The sequence below is a fragment of the Myotis yumanensis genome, unplaced genomic scaffold (assembly GCF_028538775.1).
Source record: "Myotis yumanensis isolate MYYU_CA2020_CCGP unplaced genomic scaffold, mMyoYum1.0.hap1 SCAF_2, whole genome shotgun sequence".
NCBI classification, from domain to species: Eukaryota; Metazoa; Chordata; class Mammalia; order Chiroptera; family Vespertilionidae; genus Myotis; species Myotis yumanensis.
In genome coordinates, this window is record NW_027223753.1 from 72087979 (window position 1) to 72108155 (window position 20177).

Sequence of the window (20177 nt, forward strand, 5' to 3'; positions counted from 1 at the left end):
TTTAATTACAGGTCATGCTATTGACTCTGCTTCTTGGAAACTATTAGTAAGTGGAAGCATTCCTTCTTTACTTTTAAAATAGGAAACATTTCTTTACTTTTAAATTGTGTAACAATGAGATGAACTTTACATTTTAATTAGATGCTTAAGGAACTGATTACCTAGAAAGTCTTTTTTTTTGTTTTAACCCTAACTGAAAATGGTATTGGTAGTTATTCTGAATAGTTGCCATTGCTTGAGACTGACTTGAAATAGTATTAAAATGTCTTTTTCATACGAGCATGTTTTCTTCTAACTTCCTATTTCTAAGAGTAGGATCCCATGAATTTATTCCAAAACTTTACTCAAGGTTCTATTGAAATTTTCTTTACAGCCTCCCTGCCCCCCATCCCTTTCCATTTTCTTAAAACTCTGCTGTTTATGGTCTTGATAGCCAAGTATTGCCTCTCCTTTCACATTATTATGGGAAGGACTCAAGGACGTTTTCTCAGGCCTTAATAATAAGAATGTTTCTTTAAAGTAGTTGTTTTTATCTTATGGCAGAACACTGACACAGAACTGATTTTTGTGTTAGATGCTAGAAAGTTCATGGCTCATATTTATTATCTCTGTCACCCTGGCTTCATCTAATTTCTTCCACCCTTAATTTCCTTTCTGTAATTTCCTCACTTAAAAAACTAGCTGTGTTGTATGCATTTTTTAATAAGCTATCTTAAAAACATTTTGAAACAAGACAGGCTATTTTAGAAATCATTCAAGATCTTAAGGTATTTTGAAAGTCCTTCTTTCATCAGCTTTAACCCAATCTTTCTAGGTAGTCTTCCTTATTTTTTAAGTCCTTTTGTATCCTTCCTTTGGTTTCAACTATGACTTTTATACTGGCTACAAGTAGATCTGTGTATCTCAGTCCAGATCTCTGTATTTTTTGGACCTAAATTTACAGCCAACAAAAGAGCATTTCCTGTCTACTATCTCTCCTCTACATATACCCGCCCCCCTACATCTTTAATTAATATTGTTAATTACAATATTGTTACATATATCCTTGATCACATTAAAGTTTTTTGAATGTTAACAAACTTTATACTTTCTAAATATCTTTTAATTCAATTTTCTTTAATAACCAAGCATTGAAAACTTTACAAAATGTCCATTAAATTTGTTAAGGTTCTTTTCCTTTTTCCCCCTCTATGGGTCTAAGCATGGGTGGGACTTTTGTAGACGCATCTACTTTTACTCCAAGGTGCACATGATCGAATCTCACTCAAATCAACTTTTCCAAACAGAAAAACCCCTATAAATAAATAGGGCCAGTCTATGTTAATTTTTTGTGATGGTGTTAGTTTTGAAAGACATCTTTAGTAAATAAATAAAGGGGCGAGGTAAAATACTGTGGCTTGCTTGGTGAATCTTAATTGCGAAATTTCTTCTTCTTTCGGAACTTCTTTCCTGCTGCATTTGCTGTTTTTTCAGCCATGATCTCTGAGTACTTCCTTCGGTTATATCTAAAAATAAAAACCAAACTTTTAAGTTCTGAAGTATGACAAATCAAACTTTAGAAGTCAATGTAACATTTTTGGGAGGTAGAGCCTGCTTTTAAATCTCAAATATTTTGTGTGTGCATTTTTACCATCTATTCATCACATTTGTACTAAGTTCCATCATGTGTAAGGAGCCATACTAGGAGTTGGGGACAGAGGAGTGAACCAGAGGTCAAAGTCCCTGCCCTCATGGAGTTTATAAGCTAGTGAGAAAAAATGGCAACTATAGAGGAAAGTTTTTGAAAACTTTCAGTCACTAGAAACTCATGCACTACATCCAGCTAATATCAAATGCTTTAAATATTTTTGTGGGATAAAAAATGTAAATAAAATAGAAGGACTAAGTAAAACAAAAAATTTGCATTTACCTATAAACTCACAAATATACTTCTTAGAACCTTAAGAAATATACCAAAGACCAATGGTTTTCAAAATATGGTCTGGGAATGAGACCCTTCCAGGAGTCCATTAGGTAAACACTATTTTACAAGTATACTAAGACATCGTTGCCTATCGCATGAGTGTACAGGGAAGTTTTCCTGAGGCTACACAATGTGTTGTATCACAACAGACTGACACAGAAGCAGATATGAGGCTCCAAATGTCTTTAAGCCAGACATAAAGAGATCTAAATTTCATTATTTTTGTTTTGTTCATGAAAATATATTAATGTGTAATGGGTTTATTACTTTAAAATGAATTGATAAATATTCTTAAAGTTTCTAAATTCTAATTTCCACTATGATAAATATTGATAAATGTAACCCACAGAACACAAGTTCTCTGGGTCTTCAATAATTCTTCAGAGTGTAAAGACCAGAGAATTGCTACTATAGACTGTATTTCCCCATTGGGCTTTGGAAACACAGAAGCACAATTTATTGCAGAAAAATAATGCTGTGGTAGCTAGAAGTTGTCAGTCCACAGTTAATTATGAAAAGTTAAATTCTCTAAACATACAAAATTCCTTTGTTCTAAAGCACATTCACTGTGTTAAATAAATCTGTTATCACATTACTAAACTCAAGGATTAGCTAAAATTCTCTCTAAAACAGAAGCTATTTAAAGCCTTTACAACTTTATAGCCCATTCTATCCCCAAAACACAACTTATACAGACTTTCTAACAAATCTAAGGTTAGATTAAAAATGAAACAAAGCCAACCCCGGCCAGGTAGCTTAGTTGATTAAAGCATCATTACAACAAGTCAAGGTTGTGGGTTCGATCCCTGGTCAGGGTACATACAGGAATCAACTATTGAATGAACAGATACGTGGAACAACAAATTGATGTTTCGCTTGCTCTCTCTCCCTACCTTCCTCTCTCTCTCTCTAAAATCAATAAAAATAATTTGAAAAAAATGAATTAAAACAAAAAACCACATAACAAAGAAAAGCACATTTTTTTTCTGTCCCAGAACATTCCTACTAATGAACATCTGATGCATTAAATATATTCTGTAAAGTTCTCTTTCCCAAAGTGGTCAGACAACCTATTGAGCCAGGGTAGAGGGGATTAAAACTTCCGTCATTCAAAATGATGAATAGTAAGAACCTAAAACCTAGATTACTTTACCCAGCAAAGCTATCATTCAGAATTGAAGGTGAGATAAAGAGCTTCACAGATAAGAAAAAGCTAAAGGAGTTCAACACCACCAAACCAGTATTATATGAAATGCTGAAAGGTATCCTTTAAGAAGAGGAAGAAGAAGAAAAAGGTAAAGATACAAATTATGAACAACAAATACACATCTACCAAGTGAATCTAAAAATCAAGTGAATAAATAATCTGATGAACAGAATAAACTGGTGAATATAATAGAATCAGGGGCATAGAAAGGGAGTGGACTGACTATTTCCAGGGGGGGGGGGGGGGGTGTGGGGGGTGTGGGAAGAGACTGGACAAAAATCATACATCTATGGATGAGGACAGTGGCAGGGGAGGGGAGGTAAGGGCATAGGGTAGGGTGGGAACCGGGTGGAGGGGAGCTGTGGGGGGAAAAAAGAGGAAGAACTGTAATAATCTAAACAATGCAGATTTAATTAAAAAATAAAAAAAAAAAACTTCCATCAGAGTGTTCCACACATTGTGGCATGTAAGTTTCAGTGATAAAACAGACAATATTCATTTTAAGTAATGTATTTTATCTTAATGTATATAGAAAAATATAATTAATAAACTCATTTACAGTAGCAATATAAAGTCTCCTTCCTTTTAAAATAAAGTAAGCAGTACACAGATAATTGTGTAACATTGTGAAAATGGTATTCAATGACTGAGGTATGGTAAACAATGAGCTGATATGACAACCTCTAACTTGCAATTTTATACTTCACTAGTGGCCCGGTGCATGAAATTTGTGCACGGGGGTGGGGTGGGGGGTGTCCTTCAGCCCGGCCTGCACCCTCTCCAATCTGAGACCCCCCGGGAGACATGCCTCTTGCAATCCGGGACCACTGGCTCCTAACTGCTCACCTGCCTGCCTGCCTGCCTGATCACCCCTAACCACTCTGCCTGCTGACCTTCTCGTCCCCAACTGCCCCCCTTGCCGGCCTTCTCGTCCCCAACTGCCCTCCCCCGCTTGCCGGCCTGCTCACCCCCAACTGCCCCCCCACTGGCCTGATTGCCTCTCCCCCTGCCAACCTGCTCACCCCCAACTGCCCCCCCTGCTGCCCTGCTTGCCCCCAACTGCCCCCCCCCCCCCGCCCCCCCCGGCTGGCCTAATCACTCCCAACTTCCCTGATTGCCCCTAACTGCCTCTGCCTCTGCCTCGGCTCCACCACCATGGCTTTGTCCAGAAGGTCTCTCAGTCTAATTAGTATATTACCCTTTTATATACTTCATTCTACTACATTTCTAGGTTACTGCCCCAACTTATTTATTCCAAGACTAGAGGCCCAGTGCACAAAATTCATGCACTGGTGGGGGGGGGTCCCTCAGCCTGGACTGCACCCTCTCGTAGTCTGGGAGCCCTCAGGGGATGTTCCTGAGCCATCAGTCGGACATCCTTAGTGCTGCCGCAGAGGCGGGAGAGGCTCCCACCACCACTGCTGTGCTAGCCAGCCATGAGCCTGGCTTCTGGCCGAGCGGCGCTCCCCCTGTGGGAGCACACTGACCACCAGGGGACAGCTCCTGCACTGAGCATCTGCCCCCTGGTGATCAGTGCATGTCATAGCGACTGGTCGTTCTGCTGTTCGGTCTATTTGCATATTAGCCTTTTATTATGATAAGTGTTATTATGGGCAAGGCCTCTAATTCAATTTTTTTTAGGTAAAGGGAGGGGCAGAATTTTCACTTGAGCCTGAAGCTAAAATTGCCCTTAGCTCAAAAATCTACAACCACTGAGACACACTTTGGTGAGGCTCATTCTGAACATTCTGACTGCAGGAGTGACTTCCACCACGCTGACCCAGCACTGACTGCTACAGGGGCTGCGATCAGACCCTGCTTTTCTCTCCCAGCCTCTGTCCGGGCCTGATCGCAGCCCCCTCGGCAGTCAGTGCCAGGTAGCCTCGGCTGAGGTGCCATGGCAACCCAGCATGCCTGACTTCCGGTGTTTGGTCGAGACTTCGGTCGTTTTGGATGTTACAGATCCTGGCTATTTATATATATAGATTATTCTTTAGTGTTCTAATACCTAAGTGTTACCCATATGTTGTGGATAAAATTGAGCTGTATTTTGTAATCTTGATGATGGCAATCTCAGAAATCACAGCAATGTTGACAGTGCTTATTTCCAAATTTTTACCATTACCCAGACTCATTAAATAGCTTCCATAACATTTTCCATACCCACAATCTATATTATTTTTAGAACCCTTGATAAATATTTTCACTTTTGCTATTAAACCAATCTGGGACTTTAGCAGATATGCTTTTAAATCTCCTATAATATATACATAGCTGCTTCAAGGAGCTTTAAACATATTCAAATTGTTCCCAACTTTAAAAAATCCTCTTAAGTCCACATCTACTAGCCCTGCCTCTCTCTTCCTCTTCACAACAGAACTTCAAAGAGTTGTGTCCATTTCTTCATTTTCTTTTTTTAAATTGTTGAGATGTCTTAAATGTCTTTCTTTTTATTAAAAAAAATATTTTTTTTCTTATTTATTTCAGAGAGGAAGGGAGAGGGAGAGAGAGATAGAAACATCAATGATGAGAGAGAATCATTGATCGGCTGCCTCCTGCACGCCACTTACTGGGGATCAAGCCTAAAACCTGGGCATGTGCCCTGACCTGAAATCGAACAGTGACCTCTTGTTCAACACTCAACCATTAAGCCACAACGACTATGCCATTTCTTCACTTTCAACTCACTCTCCAGTTTTCTTCCCTATCACTCCCCTAAAGCCCCTGCCAATTACTGTAACTAAATCCAAAGGAAGTTTTTAGTCCTTATCTTTCAGCAGCATTTCTGTTAATCACTCCCTCTGGCTTATACTTGCTTAAAACATTCTCTTTCCTTGACTTCTATGTCATTGTGCCCTCCTGGTTTTCTTAATGGCCCCTTGGCTATTCTTTCTAGTCTTCTTAGCAGGCTCATTCATCTCTAGCCAGTCCAATATTTCTATCTTCTCCCTAAGCAGTTCTAAACTGGGAATGCTTATGCCTTGCAGGGGACATTTGGAAATGTCTGATGACACTTTGTTTTATGAATAGGGTATTGCTACTGGCATGTAGTGGGAAGAGGCCAAGGAGGCTGATAAACATCCTACAATGCACATGAAAGTCCCTCCTAATAAAGAATTATCCCATCCAAAATGTAAGTAGCGCTACTGTTGAGAAGGCATGCTAAAATAAAGCATTTAAAAATATCTGAAATTTTAAGTTTATGCATATTGTAAAGGAAAGCATACATATTATAAAGCGAAACATAAATTCCTTTACCTTCTAAACTCAGAATCAGCCAGCAATTCTTCCACAATAGTTTTCTTCCTTTGTTTCTTGGGAATTCGTGAATGGTAGAAGTCAGCTGGATTGTCAACAATGGTTCCAATCTATGAGCAATTGATAAAATAAGTCATGTGACACCTGAATGCAATGTTGCTTTCTTATTTCAGAGTAGCTCTTACAAAATGTATTTAAAGAAATGAAAAACATAAGCATACATTACACCAACATTAAAGTTCATTTTTAAGAGCAAAAATAAATCACCTATTCAATCTCCATTAGGTCCTAATGACATTTCGTCATTAGTTTATAATAAACCCCAAATTCCTTATATAATTTAGTGCTAGACAGTACAGTAAATTCTTGATGAACAGTGTAATTAGAGAAAAAAAGTGGGACAGGTAATATAAACTTTTGTTTTAGCTTCCCAAATTAATGAAATCAACACAGAAATTCTACTTCCCACCTATTTGATCTCCTAGATCAGCGGTTCTCAACCTGTGGGTCGCGACCCCTTTGGGGTCAAACGACCCTTTCACAGGGGTCGCCTAAGACCATCGGAAAACACATACATAATTACATATTGTTTTTGTGATTAATCACTACGCTTTAATTATGTTCAATTTGTAACAATGAAATTGGGGGTCACCACAACATGAGGAACTGTATTAAAGGGTCGCGGCATTAGGAAGGTTGAGAACCACTGTCCTAGATTATCATAAATGCTGCCAGCTTAGAACCTTCTTATTGACCATTCTGCATTAGTTCATAGATTCAAACAAGTAAATTTTACCGAGTGTCTACTATGTGCCAGGCACTGTCCTAGGTATAGGGAAACAAAGATAAAGATCATATAGTCCCTGGCAGTGAGTAACCCAGTCTTAGAAGGAAGATTCACAGACAGGTAACTACAAAATTAAAGCATAACACAGTATTATGCTGAACAAAAGATCACAATGCTCTAAAAACTGAGTGACCAATTATGTCCAAGAGAGATAAAGGTTTCACAAAGGATGACATTTTAGCTTGGTTTTATATGGGTAAAATTTCAAAAGCAAACATGGCAGAGTCAAGCACAGGCAAAGTCAAATGCCAAACAGTCTGCATATTCCAAGAAGACTGAGTAGTTGTGTGTGTTCGCACATAAGAGGGCTATGTGACAAAGTGAGGACTGGTGAACTGGTTTGGGTGCAGATTGTGAAGGGACCTATCAAGGTCACAAAGAATCACTGAAGGTATCATTAAGTGATATCTGTGCTATCACTGAACAGATTGCCCCTTTTTAGAATAACTGGCTACAATATGGAGGATGTACTAGAAGGGAGGGCAGACTAGTCTAATTAATAATCCAGATGAGTGACATGAAAGGTAGTCAAGAACAAAATGAATTTGAGAGCTCCAGAGGATGACTCCATTGGACTTTCATCTGAAAATACTTTGAAAACCAATTTTTAACTTATTTTCTATTTGCCTGGGGATATCACTCTACCTTGAAAAGAAGAGTTGGTACAAATGATTTCCTCCTTCCCCCTCCATTTTGTAAGAATTCTTGCTCATAGGCCAGTAGTATTCATGGATGGAACACCCACCTTTAGGTTCCACAACTTTTAGAGAGCTGATGTAGGAACCTAGTTACCGTCTGCAACACTGTTTCTCTCTATGGAAAGCCATTACAAGCTGGTGGCTGTCTGAATTGGGTTCTGGCCATTATTATATGGCCTGAGCAGATGTGCATTGCAAATATTCATCTATCTTAAGAGTGAACAGAAAGGTCACACTTTAATGCTTTCAAAGCTAAAATCCACAGAACGTCACCACCGTTATTCTGTTTGCTTCATACCTGGAAGTACTTAGGGAAGCCATCCCTATCGTTTTTCTTATAAAACCTTTTTGGGTCCATGCCAGCTCTCATCTTCAGTGCTTTGAGATCATTTTTTAGTTCATCTGTTAATTCTGGAGCTTTCATACCAAACCAGCCATCGCCTGCTGTTTTTTGTCGCTCTTTCTGAAATTCAGATTTCAAAAATAAACAATATTCTAACTTTAATAAAGTGTATAAACTTTACCTTATTTCCCCCCAAATTGTACATACAGAAAATTTCATTAATTAAAACAAATAAGGTGTTACTTTACAGAATGTATTAGTCTCCAGATTATCTTGCATAAAAGGAATGAAACCACAAAAAGTAATCTCTCTAGTAAATTAGGAAAAGCATTACCGATGTCAAAAATGAGGGCTCCTTTAAATTTAATTTTGCTGACTTACTGGGAGAAAAACCCACAGCTTTAATTTCTATTGTCTAAAATAGTCTACGTAAGAGATAATGTATAAAAACATTTTTGCTTCTGAAGTTTATATGTAAACATTAACACTTTTATTCAGCCACTCAGGTATCTCAAAGTCACTCACTCCAACAGTCCAGAAATTTGTATTACTTCTTAAAAAATAAAAATAACCTGGCCAGCGTGACTCAGTGGTTGAGAGTTGAACTATGAACCAGGAGGTCATAGTTCCGATTCCCGGTCAGGGCACATGCCAGGGTTTCGGGCTTGATTCCCAGTGGGGGGCATGCAGGAGGCAGCCAATCAATGATTCTCTCTCATCATTGATGTTTCTATCTCTCTCTCTCCCTTCCTCTCTGAAATCAATAAAAATATATCAAAAAAATAAAAATAACAAATTAGCCCCGGCCAGTGTGGCTAAGTTGGTTAAGCATCTCATCCCATGCACCAAAAGGTTGCCAATTCAATTCCTGGTCAGGGCACATACCCAGGTTTTAGGTCCAGTCCTGGTCAGGGTGCATATGTGAGGCAATTGATTGATATATTATCTCTCTCTAAAATCAATTTAAAAAACATATTAAAAAAATTATTCTTTTAAAAACTCCTAGCAAGTGATTTAATTTTTTGTTTCATTCATACAACCAATATTATTTAGTATCTACCATGTGCCTAGGTGTTTCAAATTAGTGACATTATTGGAGCACCTTCCTTAAATTTCCTGCAAACTCTCTTGATAACTTCTTTATGCTTATCAGTTGAAATGTCAGATAGAAGCAACGCCCCGCTCCGTATTTTACTAAAGAAACCAGTTCATTTGGTAGACTAAATAAACTAGATTTTTAGCTGGCTACATTAAGTTCCCTACAATAGCCTGCAACAGACAAATAGTTCTTGGCCTTTAGTGAATGGTACCCATAAGCCAAGAGGAATAGATAGTGATCTTACATGGTAATTGTCAGTTTTTAAGGAAAAAAGTTATATCTATGTGCACCACTCAGTGCACTTTCACTTTGTGAAAATCCATATAAAATATGTTTATGGAACCACATTTTATAAGCCCTTAGGTATCTGTAACAATTTTCTTCCAAAAAAAAAAAATTTTAGTTGTATAATCATCCTATCTAATATAGAGGGAATATGCTAATTAACTGCAGCACCCATCCCCTCAGCCCCACTGGGGCAGCAGGCGCGCAGCAAGGTCAGGCCGGCCCCCAGATGGGCCCAGCCGCTCCGCGTGCCTGCCTACAGAGACCCCCAGTCCCGAGCCCCCCAGACGCCCATGGCCAGCCCAAGGCACAGGTAAGCCTCAGATGTCAGCTGTCCAGCCGCCTAGGCCTCAGGTAACCAGGGCCAACCGATGCTTGGGCTGTGATGGGGCGTTGCCTTCATCTGATCGCCGGGTCGCCTCCCGCCCGAGGGCTCCTGGACTGTGAGAGGGGGCAGGCCAGGCTGAGGGACCCCCCCACCTCCAGTGCATGAATTTTCATGCACCGGGCCTCTAGTGTCATATATGAGCTGAATATATCTAAATATTCTAAATAATGAGCCACTGTACTTACTCTGCGTTGTTTTTGAAGCTGATGTTTTGATTCACGATAAGGTGGGACACAGTAGTTTTTTTCAAAATCAGGAGTAATGATGGCTTTCTGCATAATCTATAAAAATATTAAATTTGTTTTAAAACTTCAAAATGTCATATTACTTTTTCATCATTTTTTGCCTTATTATGGAAACATCTCTCAAGACTGAAGACTAGATTCTCACAGCCAGTTAGCCTGGAGGTCAAATCCCCCCCCACCCCCAGTGTTACCTACAACAATCAAGGCTTAACTACAACAAGACTGTGCACAAAGACCACTAGGGGGTGCACCAAGAAAGCATAAAAAATGCAGAGACAAAGAAACAGGACACAAATGACAGAAATGGAGGAAAGCAAACTGCTGGATATAGAGTTCAAAACCACACTTTTAAGGTCTTTCAAGAAATGTCTAGAAGCCGCCGATAAATTTAGTAAGGCCCTCGAAAAGACTGGTGAGACTGCCGATAAATGTAGTGAGATCCTCAAGAAATCTAATGAGATCCTCGATGTTGTGATAAAGGACCAACTAGAAATTAAACATACACGGACTGAAATAAAGAATATTATACAGACTCCCAACAGCAGACCAGAGGATCGCAAGAATCAAGTCAAAGATTTGAAATTCCAAGAAGCAAAAAACACCCAACCAGAAAAGCAAAACGAAAAAAGAATCCGAAAATACGAAGATAGTGTAAGGAGCCTCTGGGACAGCTTCAAGCGTACCAACATCCGAATTATAGGGGTGCCAGAAGATGAGAGAGAGCAAGATATTGAAAACCTATTTGAAGAAATCATGACAGAAAACTTCCCCTACCTGGTGAAAGAAATAGACTTCCAAGTCCAGGAAGCGCAGAGAACCCCAAACAAAAGGAATCCAAAGAGGACCACACCAAGACACATCTTAATTAAAATGCCAAGAGCAAAAGACAGAGAATCTTAAAAGCAGCAAGAGAAAGACAGTTACCTACAAGGGAATACCCATACGACTGTCAGCTGATTTCTCAACAGAAACTTTGCAGGCCAGAAGGGAGTGGCAAGAAATATTCAAAGTGATGAATACCAAGAACCTACAACCAAGATTACTTTATCCAGCAAAGCTATCATTCAGAATTGAAGGTCAGATAAAGAGCTTCACAGATAAGAAAAAGCTAAAGGAGTTCATCACCACCAAACCAGTATTATATGAAATGCTGAAAGGTATCCTTTAAGAAGAGGAAGAAGAAGAAAAAGGTAAAGATACAAATTATGAACAACAAATACGCATCTATCAACAAGTGAATCTAAAAATCAAGTGAATAAATAATCTGATGAACAGAATAAACTGGTGAATATAATAGAATCAGGGGCATAGAAAGGGAGTGGACTGACTATTTCCGGGGCAGGGGGGAAGGGGTGTGGGGGGTGTGGGAAGAGACTGGACAAAAATCATACATCTATGGATGAGGACAGTGGCAGGGGAGAGGGGGTAAGGGCATAGGGTAGGGTGGGAACCGGGTGGAGGGGAGCTGTGGGGGGAAAAAAGAGGAAGAACTGTAATAATCTAAACAATAAAGATTTAAAAAAAAAAAAAAGACTGAAGACTACTCCAAATATATTCACCTTTTAAAAAAAAATGTTTTTATTGATTTTAGAGAGAGAGGAAGGGGGGAGAGAGATACAAACATCGAAGGGAGAGAAATATCAACATCGATCAGCTGCCTCTTGCACAACCCCCCACTGGGGATAGAGCCTGCAACATAACCATATGCCCTGACCAGGAAACTAAACCGGTGACCGCCTGGTGCATAGGTCAATGCTCAACCACTGAGCCACACTGGCTGGGCTATATTAACCTTCTTTATGCACATACTACTGCAAAGTTGTACCTGTCTTTAAATTTGTAAAATATATTACAACTAGAGGCCCAATGCACGAAATTTGTGCAAGAGTAGGCCTTCCTTCCCCTGGCTGCCGGCAGTGGCTTCCCTCTGGAACTCAGGACCCAGGCTTCCCTCAGACCGCTGGCAGGCACCCGGGATCCAGACTTCCCTTGCAGCCCTGGCTTCATCCAGAAGGTCATCCTGAAGGATGTCCAGTTAATTAGCATATTATGCTTTTATTGTTATAAAAATGTTTTAGAAAGCAAATTGAAGGGTTTTTTTTAGGAAATCTATGAAATCGATCAGTTCAACTTTCTTTTACTAATCTGAATTTGCACACATTGGATTTACATTGTGTCCACTTGTACTTATTGGTGTGCAACCAGCCACCTGCACCAAACAACTGGAAAATAAAGACAATGGGAACAATGCCACAATGGCTCTTGAAATCCCTGAAGAAAACCTGACAGGTTTTTAGTAAGTTCTTCTGATGTTGGTAAAACAGCTTGTAATCTGAGGAGACAGGCTAGCTAGACTATTAAGTACATGATACAGATTTTGATTCAACAACATATACTTTTTATGTTATACTAATGAGATCATCCTATCTAGACAAATCTGCTTTTTGCAACTCAGTGTATCTCGGATGATCTTTAAATGTCAACTTATACACAGATGAACAATTTTCTTAATAGCTGATACACACCACAGGTTTCCTTCTGACATTTCGTTTTAACAGTTTCTATTAAACATATTTCCATTAATCATTATAAACACCACCTCTGCACACTTGTGATTACTTTTGTAAAACAAATTCCAAAATGTGTTATTTAAAAATTTTACAGGTCATGCTAAATTGCTTGCATTCAAATAGTATAAACTCCTACCAACAGTTAATCAGGGCCCTTATCTTTTTATTTTGTCACCAACACTGAGTATTATCTTCTTGTATGTTGTCAGTGGTGTCTCTTGGCTATTTTCATTTGCTGTTGATCATCTTTACACATCAAGTCCTCTTTTGTGGGAATGCCTGTAGTTTTTTGTTTTTGTTTTGTTTGTGGTTTTTTTTTCATTTTAAGTTAGGATTGTGTTATTAATTTGTAGAAATGTACTTTGTATCTTAGTGATATGAATGTAGTCCTTTACTTGTCTTTAAGGTGTTTTTAACTGCTTAAGTTTTAAAATTTTGTGTAGTCAGTCAAATCTGTTAATCTTTCCTATATTACTTCTGCATTTTTTGTCTTTTTGCCTAGGATTAAATATTATAATAAATACCATTTATGTGACTAAAAGAAGCCTTAGGGTAATTAGTAATTTCCCCCAGTGCAAGAACTAAAAAAGACTACTCCTTTGTCCTCAAATTAGTTCATAGGAAATACGCATATATTAATTTGGTCAATAACATTTGACATTATCAATTATCAATTCAGACATACCCAATTCAGGTTTAGGCTCAGAAGTTTCTGGGTAGTACAGTAGCAGTCTAGACATTCCTATCACTCAGAAAAGAGAGCAAGCCATTTAACAAATTATTAAGAAGTTGTTGTGTGTCAAGTACCATACTAGGGTTTAAGACAGTGGTTCTCCATTGGGTGCAATTGGCAATGTCTGACGACATTTTTGGTGTTTGTAAATGTGTGTGCATATGGTGTGGGGTGTGGATGCTATTCGCATCTAGTGGGTAGAGGCCAAGTCTGCTGCTAAACATCCTATAATGCGCAGACACTCTCCCACAATAAAGAATTATCCATTCCAAAATGCAAATATTGCTGAGGTTGAGAAATCCTGTTTTAGGAATATAAATATAAAAGACAATAAAATAACAATCATATAACGATTAATAATGGATCCGATCAATACTGGATGTTGCAGAAGCACAAAGGAGGTTAGGGGAAGCACTAGGATCAAAGAATGTTTCTCAAAGACAGTGATCTATCTCTGTATTAGCCTGGGAAAGATCAAGGTATGTTAGGTAACTAGCAGTCTTCGATGGCAAGAACGCAGCAAGTGAATAGAGTTGGAGGAATAAAGGCACATTAAAAGCTCTGAGGAACCACTGAAAGACTTCAACAGAGTATAATGCTCAGATTTATGTTTTTAGGAAATCTAGCAGAGTATGGAGAATAGCTTGAAGAACAATGAGTAAGAAGGCTATTGCAGTAGTCTAAAGGCCTGCATGAGCCAGTGACAGTGGGGTGAAAGGAGGAAACAGAGTAGAAAGTATGTAAGAAGCCTTATAGCCTAGGATTTTTGATTACAAAATGGAAAGATTTTGGCATCATTAACCATGATAGAGAATACAAAAGAAGGAGCTGGTTCAGGCAGAGAATAGAGAAGTAGGGCAATTAGTGAGGTCAAGTGCCTGAGCACATGTAAAGAACAGACTACAGGCACCTGGATTTAAAGTCTTGAAGAAAGACCTGAAGATGCACAAGGCTAGAAAATACAAATGTGAAGCTATGCAAGGGACGGCTAAAGCTGAGGATTTGGAGATTACCTACCCTATAATTTTCTTCTGAAATTAAATGTACAATTTTAAGTCTTTTCCTAGTGAGGGAGGCAGGCACTCACAGTCTTCAGATTCTCATCACAGTCCAGAACAGTTAAGAACTAAAAGTATAGCAAGAAAAGAGAAGAAAATACAACTCCCCGTGGGACATAACTGGTGGGTGCAAGAGAGTCATCCTTTGCAGCTAGGACTTCATAAAAAAGAGTGACGATTATTCTGGAAAAAAGGAATAAAGGAGCACAGCAGGCTTGATATGATTTCACTGTAGGAAAATTGGTCTCTTATCAAGGACTAATCATTTCTAGAAGTAATTGGCTAGTTCTATGTAACTTACCTCATTTTTCTTTTTCTCCTTGATCTGTGTTAGGGTTTTCTTGTTTGATTGTAGTTTGTCTGCATTAAAATTTATATACAAACCACCCAATTGCTTGATACTCAGACCAGGGTCTATGGTGCTGCTTGTCAACTTCAGACTGAAAGAGAAATGATCACTTAAAGATCAAGTAATTAAATCAAAATGGAAACAATTGAGACTATTTCAAAATTTCTTTTTTCCCCTTCTCTCCCCCTTTACTGTCAACGACCAAAACAAATTCTTATCTTTAGAATGAAGTTTTGAAAAACTGAACAAATACATAATCTAGTAAAAGACATTAAGAAAAAAATTCAGGGATGAATAATGAATTAAGCAAAAGTTTTTTTGGTAGCACATGCAAATTTATTCCTTAGATTTTCTTTAAGAGGATTAAGGCCATATAATATAACGATTGATTTTCTTAACAGGATTTTTATAAAGAAAAGAATTACAGAAAAGAAGATGAGTTGCCTCTGGCAATTTGGCTCAACTTCATATATAGGTAGTGAATGAATAAACGTACAAACTTTCATCTCTAAAACGAATGAGATAATACAGGAAGATAGTAACTCTGATAAAAATTAAAAATAAAACCAATGAGAAAGACAGGTTATTCTACTCTGAATTTCCAAGTTATCCAAACTTAGAATATTCTGGGTAACCAAAGGCATTTGGTAGTGCCGCTAAACCAAGGAAGTTTTAAACAGATGAGCATCCATATTTCCCACAGGAACTTTTAAAAAAATGTCTTTCCCCAGACCTAACAAATTAGACTCTTCTGCTGTTGGGCTGGGGAGTCCTACTGTATTAATGTAATGAGAATTTCTACTTTATATTACTGAAAGGTCCTTTTTATAAGCAAGTATATTTGGACTTACAGTCACTTTCTTTCCTAATTATTCATATAAACTGAGCAGCTAAAAGTTTTGATAATCAACCTTTAGTGGAAAGTGAAATCATTCTATTGCAGTGTCTTGAAATTCTCAACCCTGAATGTACATTGTAATTATACTACTACAGAGAACCATGGCTTTTAAAAAATAAAAAATGCCTGAGCCTATCTATCCTCAGACTGATTTCACTAGGCATCCATTAATATGTAATTCCTTATAAGGATGCCTGTATTTTGTGGATACACTGCTACCAGGGCCTGTACTTGGGAAAAACAAATTTAAAGCAGAGAAAAAGAAACTAAAGAAGTAGCCCTAAACATCAATGCCTTTCAGTGGTTGATAGATGGCTTTTATTTTTCAACTTCTCTACAATCAATATATAGTAAAAAATAAATTATTTTCTTCCCTTTTACATTGCTATTAACAATCATGCAGGAAAATACTAACAGATGATTTTTAATATATCACCAAAAGAAGCACTTTTAGCTATCATTGTTGGGAAAAATATGATTAACATAGGCATCCAGAGAGATGAAGGAAATGCTGGATAAAAGAGCTCTTCCAGCCAAAACGGGTTTGGCTCGGTGGATAGAGCGTCAGCCTTTGGACTGAAGGGTCCCAGGTTCGATTCCGGTCAAGGGCATGTACCTGGGTTGCAGGCACATCCCCAGTGGGGGATGTGCAGGAGGCAGCTGATCGATGTTTCTCTCTCATCAATGTTTCTAACTCTCTATCTCTTTCCCTTCCTCTCTGTAGAAAATCAATAAAATATATTTTTAAAAAATTAAAATTAAAAAAAAAGAGCTCTTCCATATAGAACTCGAGACAATAATTTCCTCAATTCCCTGGCTTCTTAATATTTTAATGGTAAATTAACCACTTGAAATATGTATCAAAAACTTATTTTAAATAAAGGCAAGACTTACAGTTTAGACTTTGTGCCATTTAGTAAGTCGTCTTCATCACTAAACTCATCTTCATTTTCATCTTGGTCTGATGGTTCTTCACTTTTTTCATCCTCCTCCTCTTCTTCTTCTTCCTCAGTGGCAACCTCACTTACCTTGTCTTCCTCATCCAAGTAATAATTTTTATCAGCACTTAATCCAGGAGTTGTGTCAATTACAAACAATGCATTGTCAGATAACTTATTTTCTGAATCTCCATGTAATGACCCCCTTTGGACACTATTTTCAACAAAACACATAGTGTCCTCTTCAATCTCACTGTTTTCAGACTGCTGGCTTTCATCACTGCTGAGAAGTAATAAAACAGAATCATCCTGAGATGTGTTGAGCTCAGACTTGTACAGTTTGGTATCACACTCAAAATCTACATCTCTTTCTTCATTCATGTCTTCACTATCAGCTATAATTGTGCACTCTTCTTCATCACTACCACCACCATCACTAGATGTGAAGTCACTTCTTTTTATGGTGCTCTTTCTCTCTTCAGTCCATCTGTCTATTTCCACAACTGCAAATGTTTGAGCTAATGATTTCATTATAGCCTCAGAGTTCAGACTTGAGGGCTTTGATGTAGTTTTGTTATTTTGGGGGGTTGAATGCCTCTCAGAAATTAACTGCTGAAGGCCAGTGTCCTGAAGTTCAGGAAAACTCTTCAACTCAGGATTTTCCTCATTAATTTCTTTCTCCTTATCTATCATTCCTTCAGCTTCTTCATCTAAACTCTTACAATTCTGCTTTGTTATTTCTTTGAGAGGTGCAACATTAGCCTGTTTTTCCTTTTTTTTATTAAGACGTTGGCATTTTTGCACTGTTGGTTTTTTTCCAGACTTTCCATGGAAGGAATCATCAAAATCATTACAGATTTCATTAGAGATATTTGACTTATTTATCTGAGAAAGAGATCTGGCTTGTAAACAAGAAGTTTGTCTAGTATCTGAATTCATAGATGAGTTTATCATTTGCTTTTCATTTCCTGGTATAATTTTAGTATCTTTCTTCTCTGTTTGTGCCTGTAATTTCCTCTGCATACTCCTCGTTGTTCTAGTTGCAATTCCAGAAAATGTAGAAATTTCTGAGCATGATGATTCAGCATCAGAAATAGCTTCCGAATGTAATTCTTGGCTTGGATCTGTTAGGGATTTAGCCTTACTTCTGGTTCTTGTAGAAGGCACAATTCTAGAAACACCTGAAACATGCGATTCTGCTTCAGAGACTTCTTCTTCAGTATGAGACTCACTTATTGAAGTTATTTTCAGCCTTTTCTTAACACTGGACACTGGGGTGCATGGAACTAAGATTTGCCTTCTCCTAGTTATTCTTAAAATGGAATCCTGGGGCTCAGATACAGAACAACAATTTGAATCTGCTTCAGAGGTCTCTCCATCAGTAGCTGGTTTGTTCATTTCTGATAATGAGGCTCTAGTTCTGCTCTTTCTTGTCCCAGTTTTAGGAGTTTTAGGGATTGGACTTTGTTTCCTATTGCCCTGTGATTCAGCAGTTCTTGAGTCATCAGATGGAGATTCCTTCCTGCCTTTTGGATTCGCTTGAATTCTTTCAGCAGAATTCTGTAAGCCAGAGAATGCACACTGTTAATTTAGGGAGGGCTAGGACAAGGGCGAGGTGAGTGAGGCACTACCCTCAGGAGCAAATTTTAAGACAGCACTAAAAAAAAACTCGGTAAACTAGATGAACACAAAACCCAACACCGCCATCCATTATTTTAAAAACTTATATACTGTATCTGTCCCTGCATTTGCAGGGCCCTGCTTCATTCGCCTCACCCAAGTCCTTGACTCTGTCTTTAGAGAGCAAAGTAATAATGATAATAATAACTGAAAAGAAAATATTTCTACACCTAAAAATGTCAAATATTCTAGGTGGACCTATATTCCGAAACATATGGGGGAGAGGGAATAAGGAGACTATTAACTCCGAGCAAAGACAGGTTTAGGAACACACACCAATAGAACTGGTCGCTGCCCTTACCTTTACCTACGTAAGAGAATTAACGTTCGTTTTCCTTCCTCCCAGAATCAGAGGGAGCGACAACTAGCGCCACCGAGAGCCGCCAGGCGGCATCACCGCCGACCTCCCCACGCCCAACGGAGGTGCTGTGGGGGGTCTCCGTCAGCCTCCCACCCCCTACCATGAGAAAAGGCGCCCTTCACACCCGCTCAATTAGCTCACGCTTGGTGGCCAAAACAAATCCTTACTACGGTGTTAACAGTAAAGTTAAAAGGTTTGAGCTGAACCACCCAAAGCAAGTTAACTAACCTCTCGGTCCCACACTAAGGACCGCCTTAAAGACAGCAGAGGAAGTGACAGGCTCGGCGGCGGCCGGTACGCAGCCCCGCGCGGCAGGCTCGTCCCGCTGCTCCAGCATCAGGGCCGCCGCCCCCCGCCCCCTCCCCGGGCGCCAATCTGCGAAGCGGCGAGCAGAAAAGAGGGAGCCTCGCTATTTCCTACCTTCTGCCTGGAGCTTTCAGGCGACGTAGCCTGGATGTCGGCCCGAGGCCGCGCCGACCTGGTGACCACCATCTCACCGGCTGGCAACCACCTGGCCCGTGTCGGTTCCGGAGCCACGGAAGTGCGTCAGACAAAGGCCTCGCTCGCGGTTCCCGCGAGAATTCCTGATCTCGCGAGAATCTCTTCCCTACCTCCGCCCGCCAGCCGAGTTCCGGCGATTCCCTGGGATCCCCGAGGGCGCGGGGTTTAGCGTTCACTTCGGGCACCATCCTTTTGCCCCACGTTGTGGGGCGGTGACACTCGCAGTGACGGAGGCCTGCGTTCCCGTTTCCCCTCCTCCATCCATTCTTTCACTGGTTCGGCAAATTCTAAAGGTTTTCATGTAGCCTGAGGTGTGGCCGAAAGAGACGTTTGCATTACGTATACTTTTTTAAAATTTTGCTTACGTGTTTTTTTTTTTTTTATTATTGTTTAAGGTATTACAAGTAGTAGTACATATGTCTCTTTACGTATACTTTCTTAAAAAAACAATCACTCTTGGGTTGGGGGGGAGGAGGGAGGGGATTAAGAGATCAACCGAAGGACTGGTATGCATCCATATAACCATAACTAATGGACATAAGACACTGGGGGGTAAGGGAGGGCAGGGGTCTGTCAAGGGCGGGGGGGGAAAAAAGGACACTTATGTAATACACTTTGTAATACTTTTAGCGAAAAAAAAAACAAAAAAAAAAACAATCACTCTTGTATTATTTGTGAAGTTAAATAGAAATAACATTTAAAGAATTGGTTGGGGTAAAGATGTGTATGTTACATTTCCCAGGAACTCAGACTAGT

At 39.2% G+C, this 20177-nt stretch overlaps 1 protein-coding gene across 1 annotated transcript; it reads right to left on the reverse strand.

The window, feature by feature from the left end:
- Positions 1-498: 498 nt before the first annotated feature.
- On the reverse strand, positions 499-19446 carry DNTTIP2 (deoxynucleotidyltransferase terminal interacting protein 2). Its single transcript, XM_070405631.1, has 7 exons — positions 19341-19446; positions 16836-18439; positions 14996-15134; positions 10274-10369; positions 8272-8436; positions 6429-6538; positions 499-1505 (listed from the first exon to the last, which is right to left on the reverse strand). The coding sequence occupies exons 1-7, from the start codon at positions 19410-19412 to the stop codon at positions 1412-1414; spliced, it is 2280 nt and encodes a 759-aa protein (XP_070261732.1). The 5' UTR covers positions 19413-19446; the 3' UTR covers positions 499-1411.
- Between the last annotated feature and the right edge of the window lie 731 nt (positions 19447-20177).